This window comes from Aplysia californica, unplaced genomic scaffold (assembly GCF_000002075.1).
Source record: "Aplysia californica isolate F4 #8 unplaced genomic scaffold, AplCal3.0 scaffold00040, whole genome shotgun sequence".
Taxonomy (NCBI): domain Eukaryota; kingdom Metazoa; phylum Mollusca; class Gastropoda; order Aplysiida; family Aplysiidae; genus Aplysia; species Aplysia californica.
Genome location: NW_004797310.1, coordinates 671,290 through 693,315, shown reverse-complemented (window position 1 = coordinate 693,315; position 22,026 = coordinate 671,290). Strand labels below are relative to the sequence as shown.

Sequence of the window (22,026 nt, the reverse complement as noted above, 5' to 3'; positions counted from 1 at the left end):
ATATTTTCTCCCGCATAGAGTGAGGTCAAAGGTCGGACATGTGTACATGCAGGAATGCTGTGCTGTTTGGTTACCGTGTTATGACCCTCGGGGGCTAATGTTATGTGACACAGATCAGGTAGTAGCTAGGCCTTGCCCTTACTAGCTAACGTATTTATTCTCAGCCTCAAAATGTTCTCGTTTTGTTTTGTTTTCCTCACGGTTTCCACTGCTCATCTTGTGCTTATATTTTTTTGCACTTTTTCACTAGTCCAGAATCTAGACTCTATATAATCTAGATTTCTGATCTAGATCTAGATCTAGATCTAGATCTAGATAATCTAGATCTAGATCTAGGCAAATATCTACTTTCGCTTTATGATAGATTCTATTGCATGGCTTTAAAAAACTAGATTCTAGATTCTAGATATCTTGATTCTAGATCTAGATCTAGCGAGCTTTTATCATCTTATGACTGTCCTTAGCCTTCCTTAGGGATACAAATATGTCACGACTTCGATGCCTGACGACGGACAATTTCTTCGTCGTTTGACTCCGAGATTAAAACTAGATCTAGATCTAGATCTAGATTTCTAGATTAGATTCTGGATATATAGAATATATTTCATAAGTGGAGCTCTGGACTAAATTTAAGTAATTGTGCAGTCATCTGAAGCTAGATTTTATCTCCTCAGGTCTTGTCCTTGTTCTCAATTTAGAGAGGGAAATTCAACATGACCCAGCCGGGGGGGGGGGGGGGGGGGGATGATAAAAAACGAGTTGGGGTGGGGTTAGATAAAAGATGGTAGATCTAGAAGTTATGAGCTAATATGTTAAGAAAAACTTGGGAGGAAGGGGAGGGGAAAGTAAGGGCAGTATACATTAGTAATCTTCTGCTCAATCAAGTTAAGACACAGACAGACAGACTACCTTGGAAGACGTGCATCCCGGCACCTGGAACTTAATATGTTGACAGTTTTCTTCTCGGCGATGTTCATGGACACAGGGGGAGAGCTGGTGATGTTTGGCATCTCAGCAGACCTGTTCTCCACCGTCACATTATCCGCATTAAAGCTATTTAATTGGCGGTTATGTACAAAATGTGTACGCATGTAGATTTAAATCTAGATCTAGTTTTAGATCGAGATATCTAGATTCTAGATCTTGGCCTTAATAAACATTTAGACTTAAGTAAATTTTTATTTTCACTCCGGCAAACAGATGCACTGCTTAGGGGGTCAAACTGCAGTAGTTTGCTGCAGATAACACATAAAGCCACTAAAACTGTCGCAAATCAATTATTTTCTAGAAAATTTCAACCTAATCTTTTTGCAAAATATCAAATGTGTCAGAACGCGGAAGAATCAGACGGTCGTCAATGAAATGGATCTTACAATTCTATCTCAAAGAAGAGCCTGTGTGAAACTGCAAGGAAAAAGAAGGAAAATGGAAACAATCAGTAATGGAGTCCCACAAGGGGGAGTTTTATCAGCGACCCTGTTCCTGATTTTCCTCAACAATGACATTTCCACCACCATCACCAAGAAAGTGACTGCAGCGGAGTACGCAGATGACATCGCTCTTTTATTTTTATTATCGGCAGAATCAGTAGGAACAGCCCAGGTACGACTCCAAAGCACACTTAACAACATGATGAAGTGGTCAGAAGAGTGGGGACAGAAGATCAACAAGAACAAGACCACGTACACAACATTCAGTCTCTCACAAAAAACCCCGAAAGGTAAACTTGCATCTTGATGGAAACACTCTGCAACACGAGTCAAATCCCACCTATTTGGGTGTGACGTTTGAAAGACTAACCTGGCAAGCCCAAATAGAGAGGTGCAGAAGTAAGGCAACAGAAGAACAGCACTGCTTAGAAAGTTGGCAGCCAGGGTCAGATTGGGGAGCAAACCTCACCTTCTTACGTGGATATGTCCGCCCAGTCCTGGAATATGGTATCGCAATGTAGGGAACAGCATCAGACAGCAACTTTCACAAAGTAGCGAGAATCCAGAATTAAAATCTGCGGATCATCACGGGAGCAATGAGATCCACGCCCATTCATGTAATGGAAACACTAACGGGGCTAGAACCCCTGAAAGGCAGACGCGATCTCAAAGCGATTGTTCATCAGGAAAAGGTCAAAAGAATGCCAACCCATCCAATGAAAGGTAGATCTTAAAAAAAACTGGGCAAACGCTTAAAAAGAACAAGCTTCCTCCATATGGCCACACACTCCAGCTCTGGACTCGAAATCTCTCTTGAAGAATCTCCAACCCCACTAGACCCATATCAAGTCCACCCCCTTCAGACTAATCCCCCCCCCCTCAAATTCGAGAGAACCTAGAAAAGCTTGGCACCAAATCTGAAGTCCCTCCTCCAATACTCAAGTCTTTGACGCTCGACTACCTGGACAGAAACTTCCCAAGCAACCGGTAGAATTGAGTTTACACAGATGGATCAGCAACTGATACTGTCAGAAACGGCGGTGGAGGTACAGTGGAAACCTGATATAACAGGGATGGTGGGGGTAGAGAAAAAGTCCTGTTACATCTGATCCCTGTTAAATCAGAAATGCAAGGAAAGTAAGCATTTGTCACTTGTGGACTAATCCAGCTGTGCTTATTCATGGGTAGTTTCCCTTGCTTCAAGTACCAAGAAACAGGGGTTTTGTCACCAACTTTCTCCTTGCCTCCTTAAACCACATCAGAAGAGCTTGGTCAACAGCATCTGCATCGGGTAGTCTTATCTTCTTTCGATCCAGAGCACACTTTCCATATATATAGGAGTGTACTGCCGCTATCTTCCCTCTATCCTTGATAATGGTGTGAATCGACACACACACTGACGACAAATCTCTGCCAGTGGAGCTTGCTTTTTGTCAACAGCCTGGATTATTTCGTGTATTTTGTCAATTGAAAGGCATTTTCTCTTGCGCTTGACATTGTTGGTGGCCATAATGAAAGAAGTAGGCTTAGATCTAGGCCAACCGTACATCCACGTAGTGCGTTAAGCTTTGATCTACAAATATGTCTGTTGTTAGTGAACAGTCACAGTGGGGTGTGGTGCATGCGTATGTGCTTTGAACTGCGAAACAAGCTCTGCGCACGACCAGATTTAGCCATGCGGCAGGCCTGCTCATGACACATTACGTACGGGTGCGTGTTGCTAGGTTTCGGGCTAGATGCGTTTGCTTGCTGTGGCATGGCTTGTGTGGGCTTCTTCCATCTCTGCGTTACTCTGTCTGTCTGTCTGTCTGTCTGTCTCTCTCTCTCTCTCTCTCTCTCTCTCTCTCTCTCTCTCTCTCTCTCTCTAAATTTTTACTCATTGTTAACGAGCCTTTGTCCCTGCTATAACCGGTTGGGCTCCGATGGGGCCCTGTTATTGCCGATAACTCTTAATAAAGACAAAGAGTAGGAACAAATGGGGATTTCAAAAATCCCTGTTATTACCGGATCCCTGTTATTACCGGGCCTGTTATATATGGTTTCCACTGTATCTACATAGAGTGGATAGATGGGTCAACAGAAAGTCATTTCATCCCCACAGGATCTCTATCTTCCAATTACAAAGCAAAAGCATCAGCACTCGAAACAGCAGCCACCATTTTCTTGAATCACCAAAAATCAAAAGCCAACACCGTCATCATCACAGATGCCAAATCTGTCCTACAAGCTCTCCAAAAGCCACGAACAGCTTAAGTACGACAACTCCTTTCACTGCCATGTGATCTAAATTCCCAAGCCAACACAAGTCTGCAGTGGATACCAGGTCACTGTGGCATTCATGGAAATGAAAAAGCAGACGACTTAACCAATGAGGGAGCCAAAATGACCCGGATTGAAGATGGCATGGATCTCTCAGAGTCAAAAACACTAATACAATCTGCCTTAAGAAACAGATGGAAAAGGTCCCAGCCTAAACACAACAGACATGACTCCTACTACATACTAAATAGAGCAGACCAGGTCACAATCTTTTGACACTGTAGTGGCCACAACAGACTCAAACACCATATTCACACCAAATTAAAAGTGGGAGAGTCAGCGATTTGTGAATGTGGACTCGACCAAGAGGATGCCAACCGTGTCCTTCAACACTGCCCGCGCTACGCCACCCTTCGAACACTGATGTGGCAGAATGTGGCTCCCCTTGAGAGAAAGCTCTATGGCAGTTTCTCAGAGTCGAAGCAAACTGCACAGTTTGTGCACGACATCGGACTGACTGTCTAGCTGCTGTCATCGAGAACGAGGAAGAAGAAGAAGAAGCTCTTCTATCGTTAGTCGTGGCATGGTGTATCGCTGAACTGACAAGTGATGAAACCTATTTTTTCACCCGTTATATAGCCTCCCAGTGAATGAACTCATACGCCAAAGTTCGTGCGACTACTCACAAAATTAGACAAGTTGTGAGCTTTTTAACTCTTTCACTACCGCAAGCCATGTTACATGGCTCTCCACTTCAGGCTTCAAAATTACACCTACTTTTGTAATAATCAAATCTGAAATCTTAGGCTGAAGAATGATCGTTTTTAGCAGTATGTTGAGATAGGTCATTATTTCCCCTTTATTTCCGTAATACATGTCGCTAATATTGAAAATTGAACTTAAAAATATTTAATTTATCCGACGGCAGGCTGAATCAGAAAGTAGGTCACAGATAGGGCCTGGTCGTGGTGAGGAAAACCTTCTGGTTGTTAAAGAGTTAACACTCAACCATCACACAATTCAAAAGCTCAGGCTGCGCCTACCTGTTAGTAAACAATGAAATTTGTGGTGAAAAGTTCAAGACAACAACTCACACATATGTGTGAAAAAAGTAGCCTGCGCAAAACCTCATCTTTACATATTTTATCACAAAAACACATGCACTTGGTTAAATGTTTCTTTTTTTGAAGAGTATATATATATATATATAATATTTTTGCTACTTTTCTTTTCTTTTACTTTTCAGGATGCAGTAAAAGATAAAAAGGTGAAATCATGAGGCAATGCAATGTGAGGCATCTGACACACCACAGCTTTATTCCTTCCATCTTACAAGTTTTTCCAAAGATATGTCTTAGCAATTGTCTTGTTAGGTTGTACACTGCGAAACATGTGAAGCCTCACAAAGCCAAAGGTACAATAAAAAGGGTAAGAGATGTTATAATGTTTAATGAAGTCGTTCAGACATTTTTCTGAAGTTGTTTTGACCACAGTAGGCCTACTGTATTGTAATTTTTTTAACGAGTTCTATTGCTGTACTGCAAGTTTTCCATACCCCCCCCTCCTCTCGTTCTCTGTCTCTGTCACTGTCTCTGTCTGTCTGTCTCTCTCTCTGTCTCTCTCTCTGTCTCTCTCTCTCTCTCTCTCTCCCCCCCCTCTCTCTCTCTCTCTCTCTCTCTCTCTCTCCCCCCCCCTCTCTCTCTCTCTCTCTCCCCCCCCCTCTCTCTCTCTCTCTCTCTCTCTCTCTCTCTCTCTCTCTCTCTCTCTCTCTCCACTTTTTCGGTGGCTCTCTTTTTGGACAAGGGAAACTGGGGTCCAAAAAGAGTTCAGAAAAAACCCCACCCCCCCCCCCCCCCCTCTTTCTTTCTCTCTCTCTGGTATTTGGCCTGGGTTTGATATTTTCACTGTACAAAGAATCACCAGAAAGACTGTTAGGAAGTTGTCAAAGCTTCTTTTGTATCATTCTTGTTCTGCTGCACTGGGGACAGAGGTTAAGATTTTGACATCTGGACTGCTTTTGTAGCAAAAGTACTGGGTTGATGAAATAGGACCTAAATTATCCAAACCTGATTTAAACCTTTATCCTACAAGAAACATTTTCATTGCAAATTAAGTCACTGCTGTGTACACTGAGTGGAAGAATTTGGGAGCGGCCAGATTTTTTTTTTTACCAGGCAAGGTTTTTGCCTGTCGTTACAGTTACTAATGCATGCATAGGATTAGAGAAGTGCAGCCACACAACCTATTTTGCTGTGTGAATGGCATCACAGCTATAGACAGTGACAGTGAAAGATCTTGTTAGTTTGCTAGTGTTTTGCCGCATGTAATCTGCAGCTTCCCAGGAAGCCAAGAATGTTTCTGGGTATTGTTAGTCTGCGAAGGTAATAGTAATACACAAACATGTAATTGTAAAGTGCATAGAGCTCACTGTAGATCAGGGATATGCGCTATAGAAATGCAATGATTAATAAATTTTAAAAAAATTTTTTTTTATTGAGGTTGATTCATTAATTTCATTCTACTTCCATGAAATGCAACAACCGATTTCTCGAGTGTTATGTCACTGATTTGACTTTTATACATTTTTCTCTGCCCTCTTTTAGTTATTAGTTAGAATGTTATTGTTATGTGTAAATGCAGCACCATTCACAGATATAAGAAATCTTGATAAGATTCCTGTGCTTCTTATTGCCACTTCGGGCTCTTGCGGTCAGAGATACAATGTTCGCCTCTCATTCAAAAGGTCCCAATAAGGTCCCGGGTTCGAATTCTGACAGTGACAGAGAAAGTTTCTTTTCTAAAACTATCTTCTTTCACTCCTTCTTCTGTTCTGTCACCTGCTTTCATCTCCACTTTATTTCCCCTAGCCCCTGGTCTCCAGACTCCTCGCTCTTCTTTGCTCCTGACTCTTTCTACATTTTCTGCTTCTCTTGGCTCTTTATTGCTGTCCTTCAAATACAAGCTGATCTTTGGATGAGCAAGATTGAAAATCTAGCCTTGTCAGATAAGGGCAAAAAATCTCTGACGTCTCGTGTGCAAGTTGCACATGTTAAATATCCCTTGGTGGTACTAATTTCAAAAGAGTAGGGTTCTGCCGCCATCCAGACAAAATTCAAAATTAATTCCTGCCAAAACGGAAATAATACTCTCGTCAGTTTAAAAGCATATATCGGAATGTCTTCCAAGTTGAAAAAACGGTCACAAGTAAAAATCAGCTGTACTACAAGTTGAAGAACCAGCAGTCAACTACCCCTGAAACCTAGCATGGGAGCGTAAAGAAGAAGATTGCCACTTTACATGATACAGACTGGTTGCCTATGTAGAAGACAGTGTTAGTGTTAATCCAGTGGCATTTGAGTATTTGCCCTTTAGCCCAAACAGAGAAGACTTTGCAGGCAGTAAAGCTTTGTAATTTCTAAAAGTTTATGGAATGAGAGCAAATTTCTTATGGTTCTTTTATTTCAACGTCTTCTTCTTTCTCTGACAGGACCACTACTTTGTCGATTTCGTGAAAACTTTGGTCGCTGGTGGCAAAGGTGGTGATGGCATGCTCTCATTCTTGTCTTTGCCAAATCATGAGTGGGCAGGACCAGATGGTGGGAATGGTGGCCACGGAGGACATGTCATTTTACAAGGTTTTGATTGGTTTTAAAAGCTTCTCTACTCTTATTGCTTATAGCAGACGTAAGATATGTGTCACAACGTGGTGGAATCGGGTGCTTGTCAATTTTTGGGCATGTGGAGTTAAAATCAGCTGAAAGCTTTCTAAGAAAAAAATTGCCTATCTATCTAGAATAGAAGTCAAGATATTTGCAATTGAAGGAGGTGAGTGTCACCTGGCTTAGAGGTAAACTTGGAAACTGCAAATTTACATTTTTTGGTGCCATTTTTTCAATGTTTTTCAGTAAAATCCACACAGAAATGTGTTTTAAAATGAACATTGAAGGTGTTGAGCGAAAAAAAGAGCATAAAAAAAAAAATTGCCCAGCAGCCATAGCAATACAGATTTCTATGATTTCTTTTTTTTAACTACCGTCTGATTTCACCACGCTGCCTCACATATTTTTCGTACCTTTTTAATTTGACTCAATGGGGGCAGCTATTTATCATTTGTAAAAAAACTTTTGTCTACTCTATTCTGTTTGGTCATTTGACTGCAGAAAACAATGTCAAATAACTTTTGTGGTTCAATTTTGTGATATCATTTGACTGGAGAAAACTTGGCCTACATAAGAATTTTTAAGCCAAGTTCTAATGTATTGTTGGGACTAGTTTGCTTCTCTTGCTGCTGATTAGTTTATAGTTACAAGAAACATCAGCACCACCTTTCTTATTATATAATTTATATTGAGCATGAGTGCTTAAAGAGTGCGGGTGGTTGGCGGGTGCTCTGGTGTGGTTTGCTCCTTCTTTGCTGTCAAACATCTATCGTCTTTATCTCTCCTTCTTTTTTGTTTCTTACTCTCTTGTAACACCTCTAATCTTTGGCACTTATATGACTTAATTGTGTTGCAAGTGCTGTAAAACACTTACTAAAACTATTTTTTTTAAACTGTTATGTTATTATTCTTTTTTCTTTCAACTTCTCTTGAACATTATCTTTTTTTAAAAGTATCCTGACATCTATACATACTGTGATTAAGTTTTTAGGGGAGGGGGGTGTCTTTTGTTTTAATGTATCTGTCAGTTTATTTTCACTGTGAATCATCATTTGAATGTAATTCATGCAAGATGATTGTGAAAATGTATATAATTGTTCTCCGACTTGACAGAGTGTTTATAGAGTTCACTAGATATCTTTTATCTTTATGTTTTTAGCTAGTCATAACTACAGGTCCCTCAGTCACTTGAGGGCTGAGATCCGTGCACCAAATGGAGTCAAAGGTGGCACAAAGCACAGGGATGGGAAAAATGCAGAGCACCATATTTTGCAGGTAATTTCTTGCAGAACATCACCCTGTAATCTTGGTAAAATTGTTTGTTTCTGTCAGCCATTATGCTATTCTATTTCTCTTTGTCTATTTCTATCCCCTCTCCCCTTTCCCTCTGTAACTCTTTGCATACTAGAGTGCAGTCCTGAGACCCCGTTTTTCATATGTGCAATTTGAAACGTTCGGCTTATGAGGTGCAAAAATATCTTAAGTAACTCATAGAAGCTCTGTTGAGTCTCTTAATACTTTTCCTTCTTACTCTCTCTTTGGACTTGATTTATTTATTCATTAATCACTAAGACATTCCAAATACTCCAATCAATGTAGACCCTTCTTTTAAATAAATTATGGATACATTGACTGTATAATTGGATTTATGCTAATTCATATTTTGGCCTTGGCTTTTAAGGAAAGTTGTAGAGGTAAAAATGATAGAAAGATAAGAAAGAAGCAGCAACCACTGTTTATTTGCTTATGACTGTGTTAGCCTTTGTGCACAAGTTTAACTCACTCAGCCCAAGGCGTACTCTTCCGGGTTGCCCTAGCATCTGCGTTTGTTGCCATTTTTTCGTCCAAAAGTTGCGAAAAGTTGCCACAAAAAAATGGCAAAAGTTGCCTTTAATTTTCAAGCTTTCAACTCTCTGTGACAACATATAGCTATATGCTGAAAGAGGTAACTTAATCTAAAGCACCAAATTTCTTATGCTCTGTTTTAAGCTTCCGGAATATCAGTTGTTGCCACACACAGTGCAAAAGGTGAAAAATAAAGGTTTCACAACAGAAAGGAATCAAAATTAGAACAGCACCTAAATAACTCCAAAAATTAACAAATAAGAATGTGTGTCCGCCTATCCGAAGATTGGCCGTTTTAACCCTAAACGTGTGTAATTTTTAAAAAGGTAGGCTACAGGATATTACGTGTAAATTATGGAATCACGCGCGAGGGGCCTGCCAGTATTAGTATTCGGTTTTGGTGGAGACACGCTTTAACTTACCACATATTTAAAAAAAGTAAGAACTACATCAAATTAAATGACATTACGCTATATAAACACTAAAAATAGAAAAACAACACATCATAACAATAGCAAGAAAAAAAATTTACACTCCAACAAATTAAAACCCAACAAAGAGGGAAACATTTTTTTAAATAGCAATATATAGTTTGTAATGTACTTGTATTCTTCACATGAAAATAAGAAATCAAAGTGGTGTCATTAAGTGAAAAAGAGATGAAGTGAAGCGAAAGTGAAAATTAATTTTTTTTCTAAAAGTAAAGAGGTTCAGGGTTTGTTTGTTTGCTTGTTTTTTATTTTTATCCCCCCCCCCCTTTTTTGGGGGGGGGGGGGGGCGGTCTGTGGCTTTTTTCTTCTTCTTTTCTTTTTTTTAATGCAAAAACGCGTCTGTAATTTAAAAATGCCTAAAATCGTGGCCATGACAAACGCAGATGCTAGCTTGTCAGCTCTCCCTAGAGATTTTTACCACTTTTTGAAAAATTCAAAAAAATACTAAATTTTAGCATAACATATATCCCACCCCAAAATTGGTACATATTTTTTAAAACCTTTATTTGTGTGTATTGAAAATTTGAAGGCAAAGTATGTCATAGTTTTTATGCAATACTCCGTGGAAAATGGTCTATACATAGTATAGTAAACAAAAAGCGAAGAAAGGAAGTGCGTTCAAATTTTGCACCCCCTCTCATGGTTCACGAATAGTTTTCTTTGTTCTAAATGTGGGCTTGCACTTCTGGTTAATATAAGTCTGTTTCAAACGAGAAGTAGTTACTCTTCCAATTAGGCTATAGTCTGCTTCACACAAAAGTAGTGTTTTCGGTCACGAGAATGAAATTTTCCATACCAATACTGTCGGCGTTAGGGTTGGAGCGTTTCGCGCTCGTACCGATACTATGGGTGTTAGTGCTAGGTGAGTTAAAAAATTGTTTGGAGCTGGAGTTACATTGTTCATTTATAAATCTTTGTTACATTTCTTCACTCGCTAAAATTGCGGTTGGTTGGCTGGTGCTCTGGTGTGGTTTGCTCCTTCTTTCCTATCAAACATCTATTGTCCTGATCTCTCCTCCTTTTTTATGTGTGTTACTCTCTTGCTACACTTCAAATCTTTGGCACTTATATGATTTTATTGTGTTGTTATTGCCATAAAACTCTTACTAAGACTAAAACAAATACACTAGAATTAAGAGTGTTGTAGGTTACCAAATGGAAGGTCAATCCCCCTACCCACGTGTCCTGTATATTTTTCTCTTTGCCATCTTTTTTATTCTAGTACACTGCCACTGTTATGTAGGTGTCATCATTAATGCCTTTCACCCCTGGCAGGGTATAAGCCACGTACAAGCTCCTTCCATTTATCTCTGTCCTGGGCCATCCTTCCCAGCTCGTTCCATATGAGTGTGCATCTTGCCAATTAAAACTGAGCTGGAAAAATAAACCCAACTATGTGTACATACTTATTTTTAAGGTCCCTCTCGGCACTGTGATCAAGTCTGAAACTGGCAATACTTTGGCTTCTCTGGATGAGCCTGAGGCACTGTTTGTGGCAGCAAGAGGCGGGGCTGGTGGCAAGGGCAACTATTTCTTCTTGTCCAATGAGAACAGAGCACCTACAGTGTCAGAGCTGGGCGCCTTAGGACAGGAGAGGACGCTTCTGGTAGAGCTGAAGACCATGGCCCATGCTGGACTGGTCAGTAAATTCGTTTTTGAAATAGTACAGGCTTGCATGGATGTCTTGAACACATCAGGGGTTGACATCGTATTTCAAGTAAACTGTGATAGTGAAAAATGAGAGAGATGTTAAAGATGGCAAAACTAGCTTGTTTTCTGTTGGGTTTTTAATTTTGTCTCAATTTTTTTAGATACAGGGAAAAGGTTGACTTGGGGAAACTAAACCTCTTACAAATTTCCATCTTTGTGCAGAACTTCTTGTCAGCTTCAGCTAGAATGTGACGTTTGGTTTCTATTGTCAGACAATAAAGTTTCTCTACTCTGCCATCATGAAAAGTACTTGATATCGATAAAAGACCAGAAGGATGGATAGTGTATCCACTATGTTTGGTATCGAAGATTAGCCTTACAACTAAAAAAAATGCTCTTACATAAGATCACAAACCATAACAATGTAACCAACACTTGCCAGAGCACGCCACACACCCGTTTTGTGTGGTCCTTTCCTGATCCAAACCTTCACATTCAGACAACCACACACACACTCATATACACAAACATAGTTCTCGCACTTCATTGCTCAATACAGTGCCACACTGTCTGTCTTTTATCACACCCCACCACCTACCTTCATGTATACTACAGGTAACATACTATGATGCGTCTAATTACCAACAGTGTGTGGAGCTATCCATGAATTGGCGTTTTGCATGTTCGATTTATCTGTGCTCAACTGTATTCTGTCTTGAGTTGAGAAATGGTATGTCTATTTTTCAGTTAGAATATGGCTTGGAAGCCATTTGGTACAACTGTGAAAAGTAGAAACATTTTATGTTCTGGTGGAGCAGTTAAAGATATAGTTGAAGCAAAGTGTGTGGACGTACTGCTGGGGTTTTAATTGTAATTTTTGTATGCCCTGCTTTGGTTGTTTTCAGTATTTAATCAGTTTGCCCTTTTGAAAAAAGAAACAGAGGGTATGGGACACTTTAATTTATGAGGATGCGAAGTACAAATGTTTCTTCATTTGTTTTAAACTTTCAAGGGTGCATTTATATAAAAAGAACTTTGGTATTGTCTTCAAAGGAATGGAAAAGATAGGTGAATCCTGTTGTACTTGGAAACGTGCAGTTGCCATGATTGTAGTCATCTCACTGCTGTCAATTAGTAGAAATATTATGGAAGTACAGTGGAACCTGTCCATAACAGTCACTCAAGATCACAGAGAAAATTGGCCGTTATAGACATGTTGCTATTGACGGGGATTGAGTTGTAGCCACTTCCTACACATATGAAAATGAATTCTCACATGGTATGTAAACCACCTACTATAACATAAAGGTTCAGTGCACTGGACACTTGCACGTCATAAGGTAAGCGCTGCACAAAGTCCTGCCCCCTCTTGTTTAGTGGGTAATTCCTAGCCAGGCAATAAGCCCAGCTGTTTCTTTGCTTTGTTTGAAAGTACACACTCAGTCTTAGGACAGGTCATTGGAAAACTTTCGCGGCAAGTGACTGGTATGAGCAGGTTTTGAGGCCAGTTTGACGTAAAAATGATTAATGTAAGCTGCATTGGACAGAAATCACTGGACAGGTTAGAAATATAAGAAAAACTCAATGGTGTCATTGAACAGTGGCCGTTAGTACAGATGACTGCCATGGAGAGGTTAATGCTACAAAATAAGTTCAATTGTTATTTGAGAGCTGTTGTTCTTTCCTAGCTTTAGACTTTTTCCTTTTATTTTTTTAATATGTTGTTTTTTTAAGTATAAGTAGTACATCTCACATTGTGATTTTTTAAATCATTTTTCAGATTGGTTTCCCCAATGCTGGAAAGTCCACGCTGTTAAGGGCCATATCACGGGCCCAACCAAAGGTGTCTGCGTATCCATTCACCACTTTGAACCCACATATTGGGATGGTGCTGTATGATGATCATGAACAGATTGCAGGTATCTTATGAAGCTATGAAAAACAGATTTACTTTTTTGGAAGTGAATACAATCGGGCACAGATAATTCTAACATGGAAAAGTCAAAATCACAGATAGTTCCTACAATTTGCTATTCTCCGACTGATATCTCTTTGAGTTTTCACTGCACTATGGTATACTCGAATTTTGAATGTGTCGAGCACACTTGTCAATCCCCAACATGTTTGAGTTATCCTTGTTTGACTGTATATTGTTTTATTTTGGCTCTTTTTTTGTCTGAGAAATTATGTGGAATCGGTTGTTCATTATTTTGGTCATAAAAAACCGGAAAAGTATCATTCGCTTTATTAATTCCAGCAGAATTCGGTTTCTTCAAGGCATTAAATTACAAATATTCAGTTTGATTTTAAGTGTGCATTAAGGCACAAGTAATTTAGACCCAAACATCCTAAAATAAAAATCTCATTGCTGAATTAATTTTGCTCTATTCTTTCAAGGCTAATGAAATAATAGATCGGTTCTACTTGTTTTCCATCTGTAATGATGATCAAATGAGCATGATAAAAGCAGGCGTCTTAACCCTATCCGTACACCCTGGGGTCATTTTCTACCTCCAGGGTTGTATTCTTCACATTTTAGAATATTTCTAGTACGAAGATCTCTTTGAAACTTTCCGTATTTCTCAAAAAATCATTTTGACAGACTGCTATGCAAAGCATACGAATAGGATTAACAAGTAAATTTCCTCTTTGGAAAGTGGTAGCACAGAGTTCCCCACGTCGTATGGATACGATAGTAAAACACGACGTATGGATAGGGTTAAGTAATCTAGATAATCCTAATGTATGTAAAACTTTTAGAACAACTGTCTCCACGTTACTCTTAACACCTTGAGCCCACCACCCTCTGCCTACACGACCTGTGCACTTGAGTTCCCTTTGCACAATAGCTGGTTTTATACCATAGCATGCCGAGGTAGGTTTGGATGCTCCAATAATAATAATAATAATAATAAATGGCATTTGTATAGCGCATATCCCCGCTCAACAGCAGGCTCTATGCGCTCTACACTATATTATTACCCCAGCAGACCATAGAACATTCCGAAACATTCTCAGCTTCCCGGGAAGCATACAGTGCAAGCAGCCGATTAAAGCGCTCAAACACTAACAAACTGACAAGATCTTTCGCTGTCTATAGCCGGGTACCCATTCCCACCTGGGTGAAGTGAGGAAATTCGTGTAAAGTGCCTTTCCCAAGGACACAACGTCGGGCCCTTGACGGGATTCAAACCCACGACCTTACGGTTGCGAGTCCGAGAGCCTAACCACTAGGCCACTGACGCCACATACTCCAAAGGGTACAATAGTATGCGCTGAGGCGAGGATTCAGGTAATGGGGTTAACAATATATGATCAACATGTACTCCAATGCAGCATTTTGAAGAGAAAAAAAATGAACCCAAGACTGACATGTGTAGAATAGGAGAAAATTGCCCCAGTTGAGACTTACATTCATTCACTGAAGAAACAGGTCATGATGTATCACTATGCCAATTCTCAATCTTTCTATACCGCTACACTCACTGCAACTTGCAATTCCCAGCTTGAACTGAAGCTCAATATGAATTTGAGTACCTCAAATCCTTTTGTGATAAAAAAAACATACATCGGCATCGGTGGTGTAGCGCTTAGGTGCTTCATTATTGCATGCAGATGACCCAAGTTCAATTTTCAAGTGGGGAGAACATTTTTATGGAGTATTGGTCTTTCTGCTGGAATATTGCATCCCTTTCAGCCCAGGCTGGCCCTGACAGGCAGGGTCGCAAGCCGGCTTTCTAAATGATTTAAATCATTTCATTGGGGGTGTAAAACGCCTACTTTTAAAGAAAAAAGAACCATCTTAAGCCATTGGACAAGTGCTGTCGATTCATCTTAATTGGATAGTGCCTACTCGTACCAAAGACACATGAACTTCATTTTCGTGTGAAAGACTTTCTTCTATTCTTCTGTTCCACAGTGGCAGACATCCCGGGGCTTATTCCTGGTGCCCACCAGAACAAAGGTCTGGGCATCAGCTTCTTGCGACACATCGAGCGTTGCCTTTGTCTTATCTATGTTCTGGACCTCTCGGCAGAGCGACCATGGGACCAGCTGGCTCAATTGCGGTATGTTTAGCACTATGGCTTCCTGTTTTAAGTCTGATTTTAATGAATTAATAAAAAAGGAAAGAAACTTCCGCTTTAAAAGTTATGGAAAGTTTGGATCAATATAATTCTGAGTAATTTCTTTAACGAACTTACTTATGTTACTCATCCATCTGTTCTCATGAATGGAGATTTTTGCAAAAGTGCTTTGGATCATTCATTCTGTCAAGATGTCGTGAAAAAATGTTTTATCAATTTTAAAATTTGAAGAATCAAGGGAAGGCTCGCTGCCAACAGATGACCACATCACTCAAAAGATGATCAGACAGTTCCAGAGTATGAGCATCAGTCTTACTAGCAAATTCATGGGCAGAGCAGATAGATAAGTGCAAGCTTCCCAACTGTCCCAGATTTCCTCGGACTGTCCCAAATTCAGTAGTCAGGATTTTGAGAGCCTTGTCATATATACACCACTCCAAAACCAGTCCCACTGGATGTAAATTTGTTTCTTGGTGCATGATATGTTTTATAATTACGCGACCTTCATTGGGTTTTGAAGAAGTTGGCAAGCCTGTAAGTGCGATAGTCAGGGAAACAAAAGCACTGACAAGTTCACAGTTTTATATGATGTGGTGCTGCCTTACAGGCCCTACCCACTCAGCCTCCCAGCATTTTATGTAAAGTTTAGACAGAGGGCTCAAATGGGAGTGCAATGTTTGGGAAGCACAAGATGTGTTGATGTATTCACTCCTTGGTATGATCCTGTCTGGGGCAAACATTGAACCCCCTCATCAAGATTTATAATGTAGATGTGATTAGGCAGTAGGGCCTACAATAATCACAAATGTTGGCTGTTTGGTTTATAAGCTGAGCGCACCAGTGTTTTTGCTAAGTAAACTGATCTTGAATGCGGGACCTAAGCCAAATTTAGTGCCTTCTGAGCAGGATGTTAGGGTTGACTTTTGTGAAGCAAAAATTCTGTTTTGTTTTAATAAAAGATGGGATCATAGTTGGAGATTACTGTATGCATAACTTCCAGCTTGCAGTGGTGGTGGCTATGTGTGAAGCTACTAATTGTGCTTGGTGGACCTTCTTTCCTGAATCTGCTGACGCTGTTCTCACCTTTCCACAGATATGAACTGAACCAGTACCAACCTGGCCTAGCAGACAGACCCAATCTATTATTGGGTAACAAGATTGATGTCCCGGGGGCTCAAGAGAGATTAGAGGAGCTGAAAACACGGTTACAGGAAGACAGAACGAAGACATCTAAATCTGATAAGAGTGTACCTCAGGATATTCCAGTGATGGGAATCTCTGCCAAGAAAATGCTTGGAGTGGAACAGTTGCTGCATCATTTGAGGGTCATGTATGATTCTCATTCAGCAGACAATGTCAATTGTCTTCATGACCCCTATGAGGATGTAGATAAATGACCTTTCTTTTTGTAATTTCTATTTCATTCTCATCCAGGTTTGTGTGTTCAATTATAAAGGTGTGGCAATGAACTGTGCCATTCATCCCTGATCAACAATCCCCTTCCAAAGTTTGGTGTTTCGGGGAGTGTCAACTGTAGTGATTTTCTGTCTCCTCCCTTTCAGTTGAAGACCAGTCTACTGTATCATGTTGGCCACTTGGTTTTATCCTCTGAACATTCTCATGATTACCACTTGTGGGGTAACGGTCAGGTGCTTTGCTAGGGCATTCAGGAGACCCTAGTTGATTCTCGAGTGGAGAGAAAATGTTTATCAAGTGTCCCGGTCTTTGTGCTAGGATGTTGTATCCCTGTCAGCCCGGGTTGGCCCTGACAGGCAGGGTCAGAAGCCTGCCTTCTAAATGATATAATTTGTGTCGATGAAGGCATGAAAAATACTGACAGTAAAAAAACGTTTTAAAGTAGCTGTAGTGGTTTTTTGTCACCTCTCTTTCAGGTGCAGACAGGTCTTCTGTATGTTGACCTCTTGGTTTTGCCCTCTGAACATTATTATGAGCCTATGTCCTCAAGGCCTATCATTTTTCAGGGCACTACTGTAGGTCCTATTTCCTTTTTGTCCTTCAGTCATTTCTACCTATCTTGCCTTTTCCTTTCTTTCCTATCCAGCATCAATCGTACTTGTCTCTCTCTCCCTTCTTTTGTTTGAATGTTACTCTCTAGTAATACCTCTAATCTTTAGCATTTATGAGTTATATGACCTAATTGTGTTGCCATAAAATGCTTACTTAATTAATTAAGGAACACTGCTTTTTCCCTAAATGACAGATATCATGTTTTGATATGCTTTTTTTTTACTCATACTAAGATTAAGTCCTTTTCCTAAACAACTCATCTTCTTCACATTTTTCCAGAAAGCTATTGTCACTGCCAGTGCTCATTTCATTATTTGTAAATAAATGTATGACTTGCTTTTTATATCTCTCAGTCTTCAGGGTCAATTCTTGTAAAGCGATCTATGGACTTCTTCATTTTGTTACATGTACATGCATGTTGTCATTATAACATGCATATTATTATCAAAGTATTTGCCTTGCAATGCTGATAGAAGGGATATCTCCACTGTTTTACACAATGACCCAGGCAACCCATAATGTCATATCAAACAGTGCGTGTATCAGATTCTCCACACAAGACAAACGCCAATGAAAAGGAGAAAAGTACAATACAATACAGTCGAACCTGCCTTAACGGAAACCTGTATAAAACGGAAACCTGTCTAACGGAATCTCCCCGCTCCCCCCTAGATTTATTCCTCTTTAATAACCTGTATAAAAGGGAAACCTGTCCAAAACGGAAACGGAAAGAAAAATCCGCTCCCTTCCTAAGGTTTCACCTGTCTAAGACGGAAAATGCTTTACCCCTCAGCCCTGATTTGAAACAAAACTCGCAAGTTTGGTTCCGCCGGCTCTAAACTTAACACCATGGCCATGCTGCAAGGCGAGGAAGGGAAGTAGGGGTGCAATTTGGGGGTAGATGTTACCCTATGTTACCCCATCATGCGAGCCCTGAGCGATGCAGATGGTCAGTGTAGTGTGGGTGTGAAATCTCACGACTGCCCGTGAGAGTGCTCGAGTAGTGAGCCACTACGGAAACTTTCTTGGGTACCCAGAAGCCAGAGGTGTGAAATTAGTTTGACCAATGCCTGCCGCCCTGATCGTACGCCAGCCTAGAAAAGAGTTCCTCGAACCGTTTTTATGATGGCAGTGAGGGATGGCATTGGTTGACTGTGCTTGTTACACCGATGGGTGGGGCTAAGGGTGGAAGCAAAGGGGATGTTCAAACGTTTCTGTTTTTAATAGGTCTAACAGAAAGGCAAGCACTGGTTGTAATTGGATAAGAAAGACTGACGCATGTCATTATCAGAGAGGATAGCAGCTGAGAGGTGAGAAGTTTTGACCACTGCCTGCCGATCGGGCAAGCGATCCTTGATCCCACCGGCTGGGCCTTTGAACCCCCCCCCCCCCCTCCATTTCCCCCTAAATTCCACTGTCTACGACGGAAAATGTCTAAAACGGAATTTTTTTCTGGCTCCCTTGTGATTCCGTCTTACACAGGTTCGACTGTACTTTGGTCATATGAAAAGCCAACAGACCGTTATGAAGGAAATTCTCAAAAGCAAGTTGTGGGGCACAAGGGCTAAGGGTGGACAATGTACAGTGTGGAACTCTTTTTAAACACTAAAGGAGACAGATTCCTTGGGTTTTTTATTCATCAAAACCAACCTAATAACTCCGGATTCAACAAACATATAAATGAGCGAACACAGATTCAACGAGTTGCCACGAACCTTTTCTCTCCTCTATTCCAAGAGATCATCGATCTCCCTTGCACCGGTGATCATTACCCGCTTATCCTGGCCTGCATCCTATGCGTCCGATCAGTAGCCTTTTTTCACAACAACACATGCGTTGTTGACACGCGCGTAAGACATGGCGTGTCTCCGTGATCGTGTGTGCCAGGGTCAAGAGAGGTCGGTCGGGTGGCTATTAGTACTTGCGTCTGAGGGGATTTAGGAGGAGGGGAGCGTAAGCACAAGCGCTTTGGGCGTGGAAAATCCGCAAAAATACAGGCGCGTCAGTCACAATCATATCTGCCCTCTTAACCCCGTGGCTACTGGGCAATGAAAGTGAAAGGCCAGTCTAGACATAGATGTAAATATCTACATAATGAATTGCGAGCTGGTCTGTGGAAACAGACGTTGCCGTCTGCTAAGCCGTACATTATGACGCAAGGTGTTACTTATATTGCCCTAATGAACACTCGGATCCAACGAAATTGAAGGTCAAACACGACGACTTCGTTTTCACTGAACAGTGAGAACCAACAACATCAAAGTATGAACTGGGCTGAATATGACACAGTGAAACGAGATCACACTATATCGATAGTAAACAATTGGATGTCATTTTAAAAATTCAACCTCTGGGCTAGAGGTTAGAGGTGACACATCCGGGTCATCGAGGGTCTAGTCATTGAGAGTCAGCCCACTCATGTGGGCCGCCTTGTACTTCTGGACCATTGTTGTGACGTACCCGTGATACTGAGCAAGGGAGGTCCTGGTTGTTGGACCAAGTCCAATTTAGAAAGGTGTTTGTAATGGCCTTCTGCACTTAATCGATTACGCTGGTTCCAGATCAATCTTGATCCGATGGCGGGGCGATATTTTGGCAAAATTAAGTGATTGACTGAAAGTGATTGATTGTAAAGGTTTTATACTCCAATTGACGTAATTTAATAATACATGTAATGTAGGGCCTACTGTAATAAGTATCTTTCATATAGTGCAAATTTCCGGTCAACAGAAAGTTCTACGTCCATGCTCTACAATCTTAAATAATTTGATAGTTAAGGAGGTTGGCTCTTCAAAAGTGCATGTCAGGGCCGACCCAGAAAAAAAGACCAAGATACTCGATAAAATTAACTTCCCCGCAAGGGACTGGGACTCTCTCCTCAAACAATCAACAATCAATCGGACCCACTTCGTTTCCCAGACCTGAACCCCACACCTCTCTCCTCCCTCCCGAATGTTTGAAGTATGGTCACCACAATGACAATAATTGTAATACTTTGTTGAAGAAAGAGGAGCAGAATCCCTTACCGAATCTAACTTGACTAACATAAGCTAAAGCATGGCTCACTTCAAATTTTAATTAGAAGTAGAACTTAGAATTATTCTGAAGACTGGTGTATTGGTTAGGTTCTTTGTCGTTGAATGAACGCAAAACACGCGAGTTCAGTTCCCGAGCAAGTGAGTTTATTTTAACCTGTTACTCGGCCCTCCTTAGAAGTGAGGTACCGGGTCCCTCTTATTCTCAGTCTCGGGTTTGTAACCGGCGTAATGTGGTGTAGAGGTTAAGGCGCTTCGACCGTCGCACGTACGAGACCCAGGTGGGGAGACGTCTGTCCATAGACAATTTCTTCAGCTAGGACTTTCCTACATATCAACGGTCTGCATTCTCAAGGTAGATCTTCGTCTACGACTGTACCATTTTCATGTTCTCGAAGCTGACATGGATCAAAGGACAGCAATGTGTTCACGATTCCTCCATTGTCTTGAAAAGCGTGAACATTAAATTTTTCCTCTATGACATTTGGTTCCTTGGCGTAGCCCATATTCACCTCTCAGGATGATATTATGTTAACTCCACAAATGCTGTCCTATTTTGTCAACCTCATCCCAACCCCCTATATGTGTCTCTAGAAACAACCCCATATTGTAAGGTGTACAGTGTGTGTGGCTTTGAGTACTCATGGTGGGGTGGATCCTTGTTTTAGGAAGTTAGGCTACCACTGAACATCACGAACGACGGGTTAAAATAATAATATGTCGAGTCAAAAGAATGACGGTGTCAATAATGTCAAGTAGAGCACTGGTTCTTGGATTTTACAAATATTTTTTTAAAACTTTGTAAGAGAAAAGATATATTGTTTAAATGTTAAAGTAAAGGGGTGGAAAGTTTAGATTTTAAAAAGAAATGGAAGGGGAAAAAACGAACCAATCATTTCATGACTCTCCTTACAAGATCTTTTAAATTGGTGCATTTTGAGTTTATAATTTATAGGTGGTTTTTATAATTTAAAAAAGCCTTTTCCAGTATTGAAAACAGGTTTTTTTCTTTATGAATTTTATGTCAAACGAATTCCTTTTGTGTTAATTTTATATGTTCCAAATTACAAAATTTTAGTACAAATTTATGTGCGAGATATTCAAAAAAGTAGTTGTTCAGTTTTCTTTTGGATCACTCTTTACATGTATCTAAACTGTGTTGATAGAAGCGTGAAAGATCGATCAATGGAGCCTACCTCGTTCTCCAAACCGTAAACTCAACCCTGTTGATTTTTTTTATCAAAGACTAAAGAGAGAACCTTGTCCTTGGAGTGAGTACCGTAGGTGAGCAGAGATTCCCCAGTTAACCCCCAACTCAACCAACAGAAACTTGACAGGGAAATGGAGAGCTCCTTTCCCCTAACTAGAAGTTAAGTAAAGTGGAGTCCACTTATAACGAGTCCTGATACATGTAATTATTGCAGCCGTTGTGGAAAGGTGTTTTTGCGTCCTCTTGGACACAATTTAGATCATCTAAGGGGCAGGCTTTCGACCCTGTCTGTCAGGGTCAACCCGGGCTGAGAAGGATACACATTCCCAGAAGA

General features: G+C 40.6%; 1 protein-coding gene across 1 annotated transcript; it reads left to right on the top strand.

Annotated features, from left to right (window-relative positions):
- The first annotated feature begins 11 nt into the window (after nt 1–11).
- On the top strand, nt 12–17,792 carry LOC101858544 (mitochondrial ribosome-associated GTPase 2). The gene is made up of 8 exons (XM_005092047.3): nt 12–118; nt 4,936–5,117; nt 7,177–7,324; nt 8,508–8,623; nt 11,102–11,323; nt 13,115–13,253; nt 15,254–15,401; nt 16,513–17,792. The coding sequence occupies exons 2-8, from the start codon at nt 4,965–4,967 to the stop codon at nt 16,814–16,816; spliced, it is 1,230 nt and encodes a 409-aa protein (XP_005092104.1). The 5' UTR covers nt 12–118; nt 4,936–4,964; the 3' UTR covers nt 16,817–17,792.
- The last annotated feature ends 4,234 nt before the right edge of the window (nt 17,793–22,026 follow it).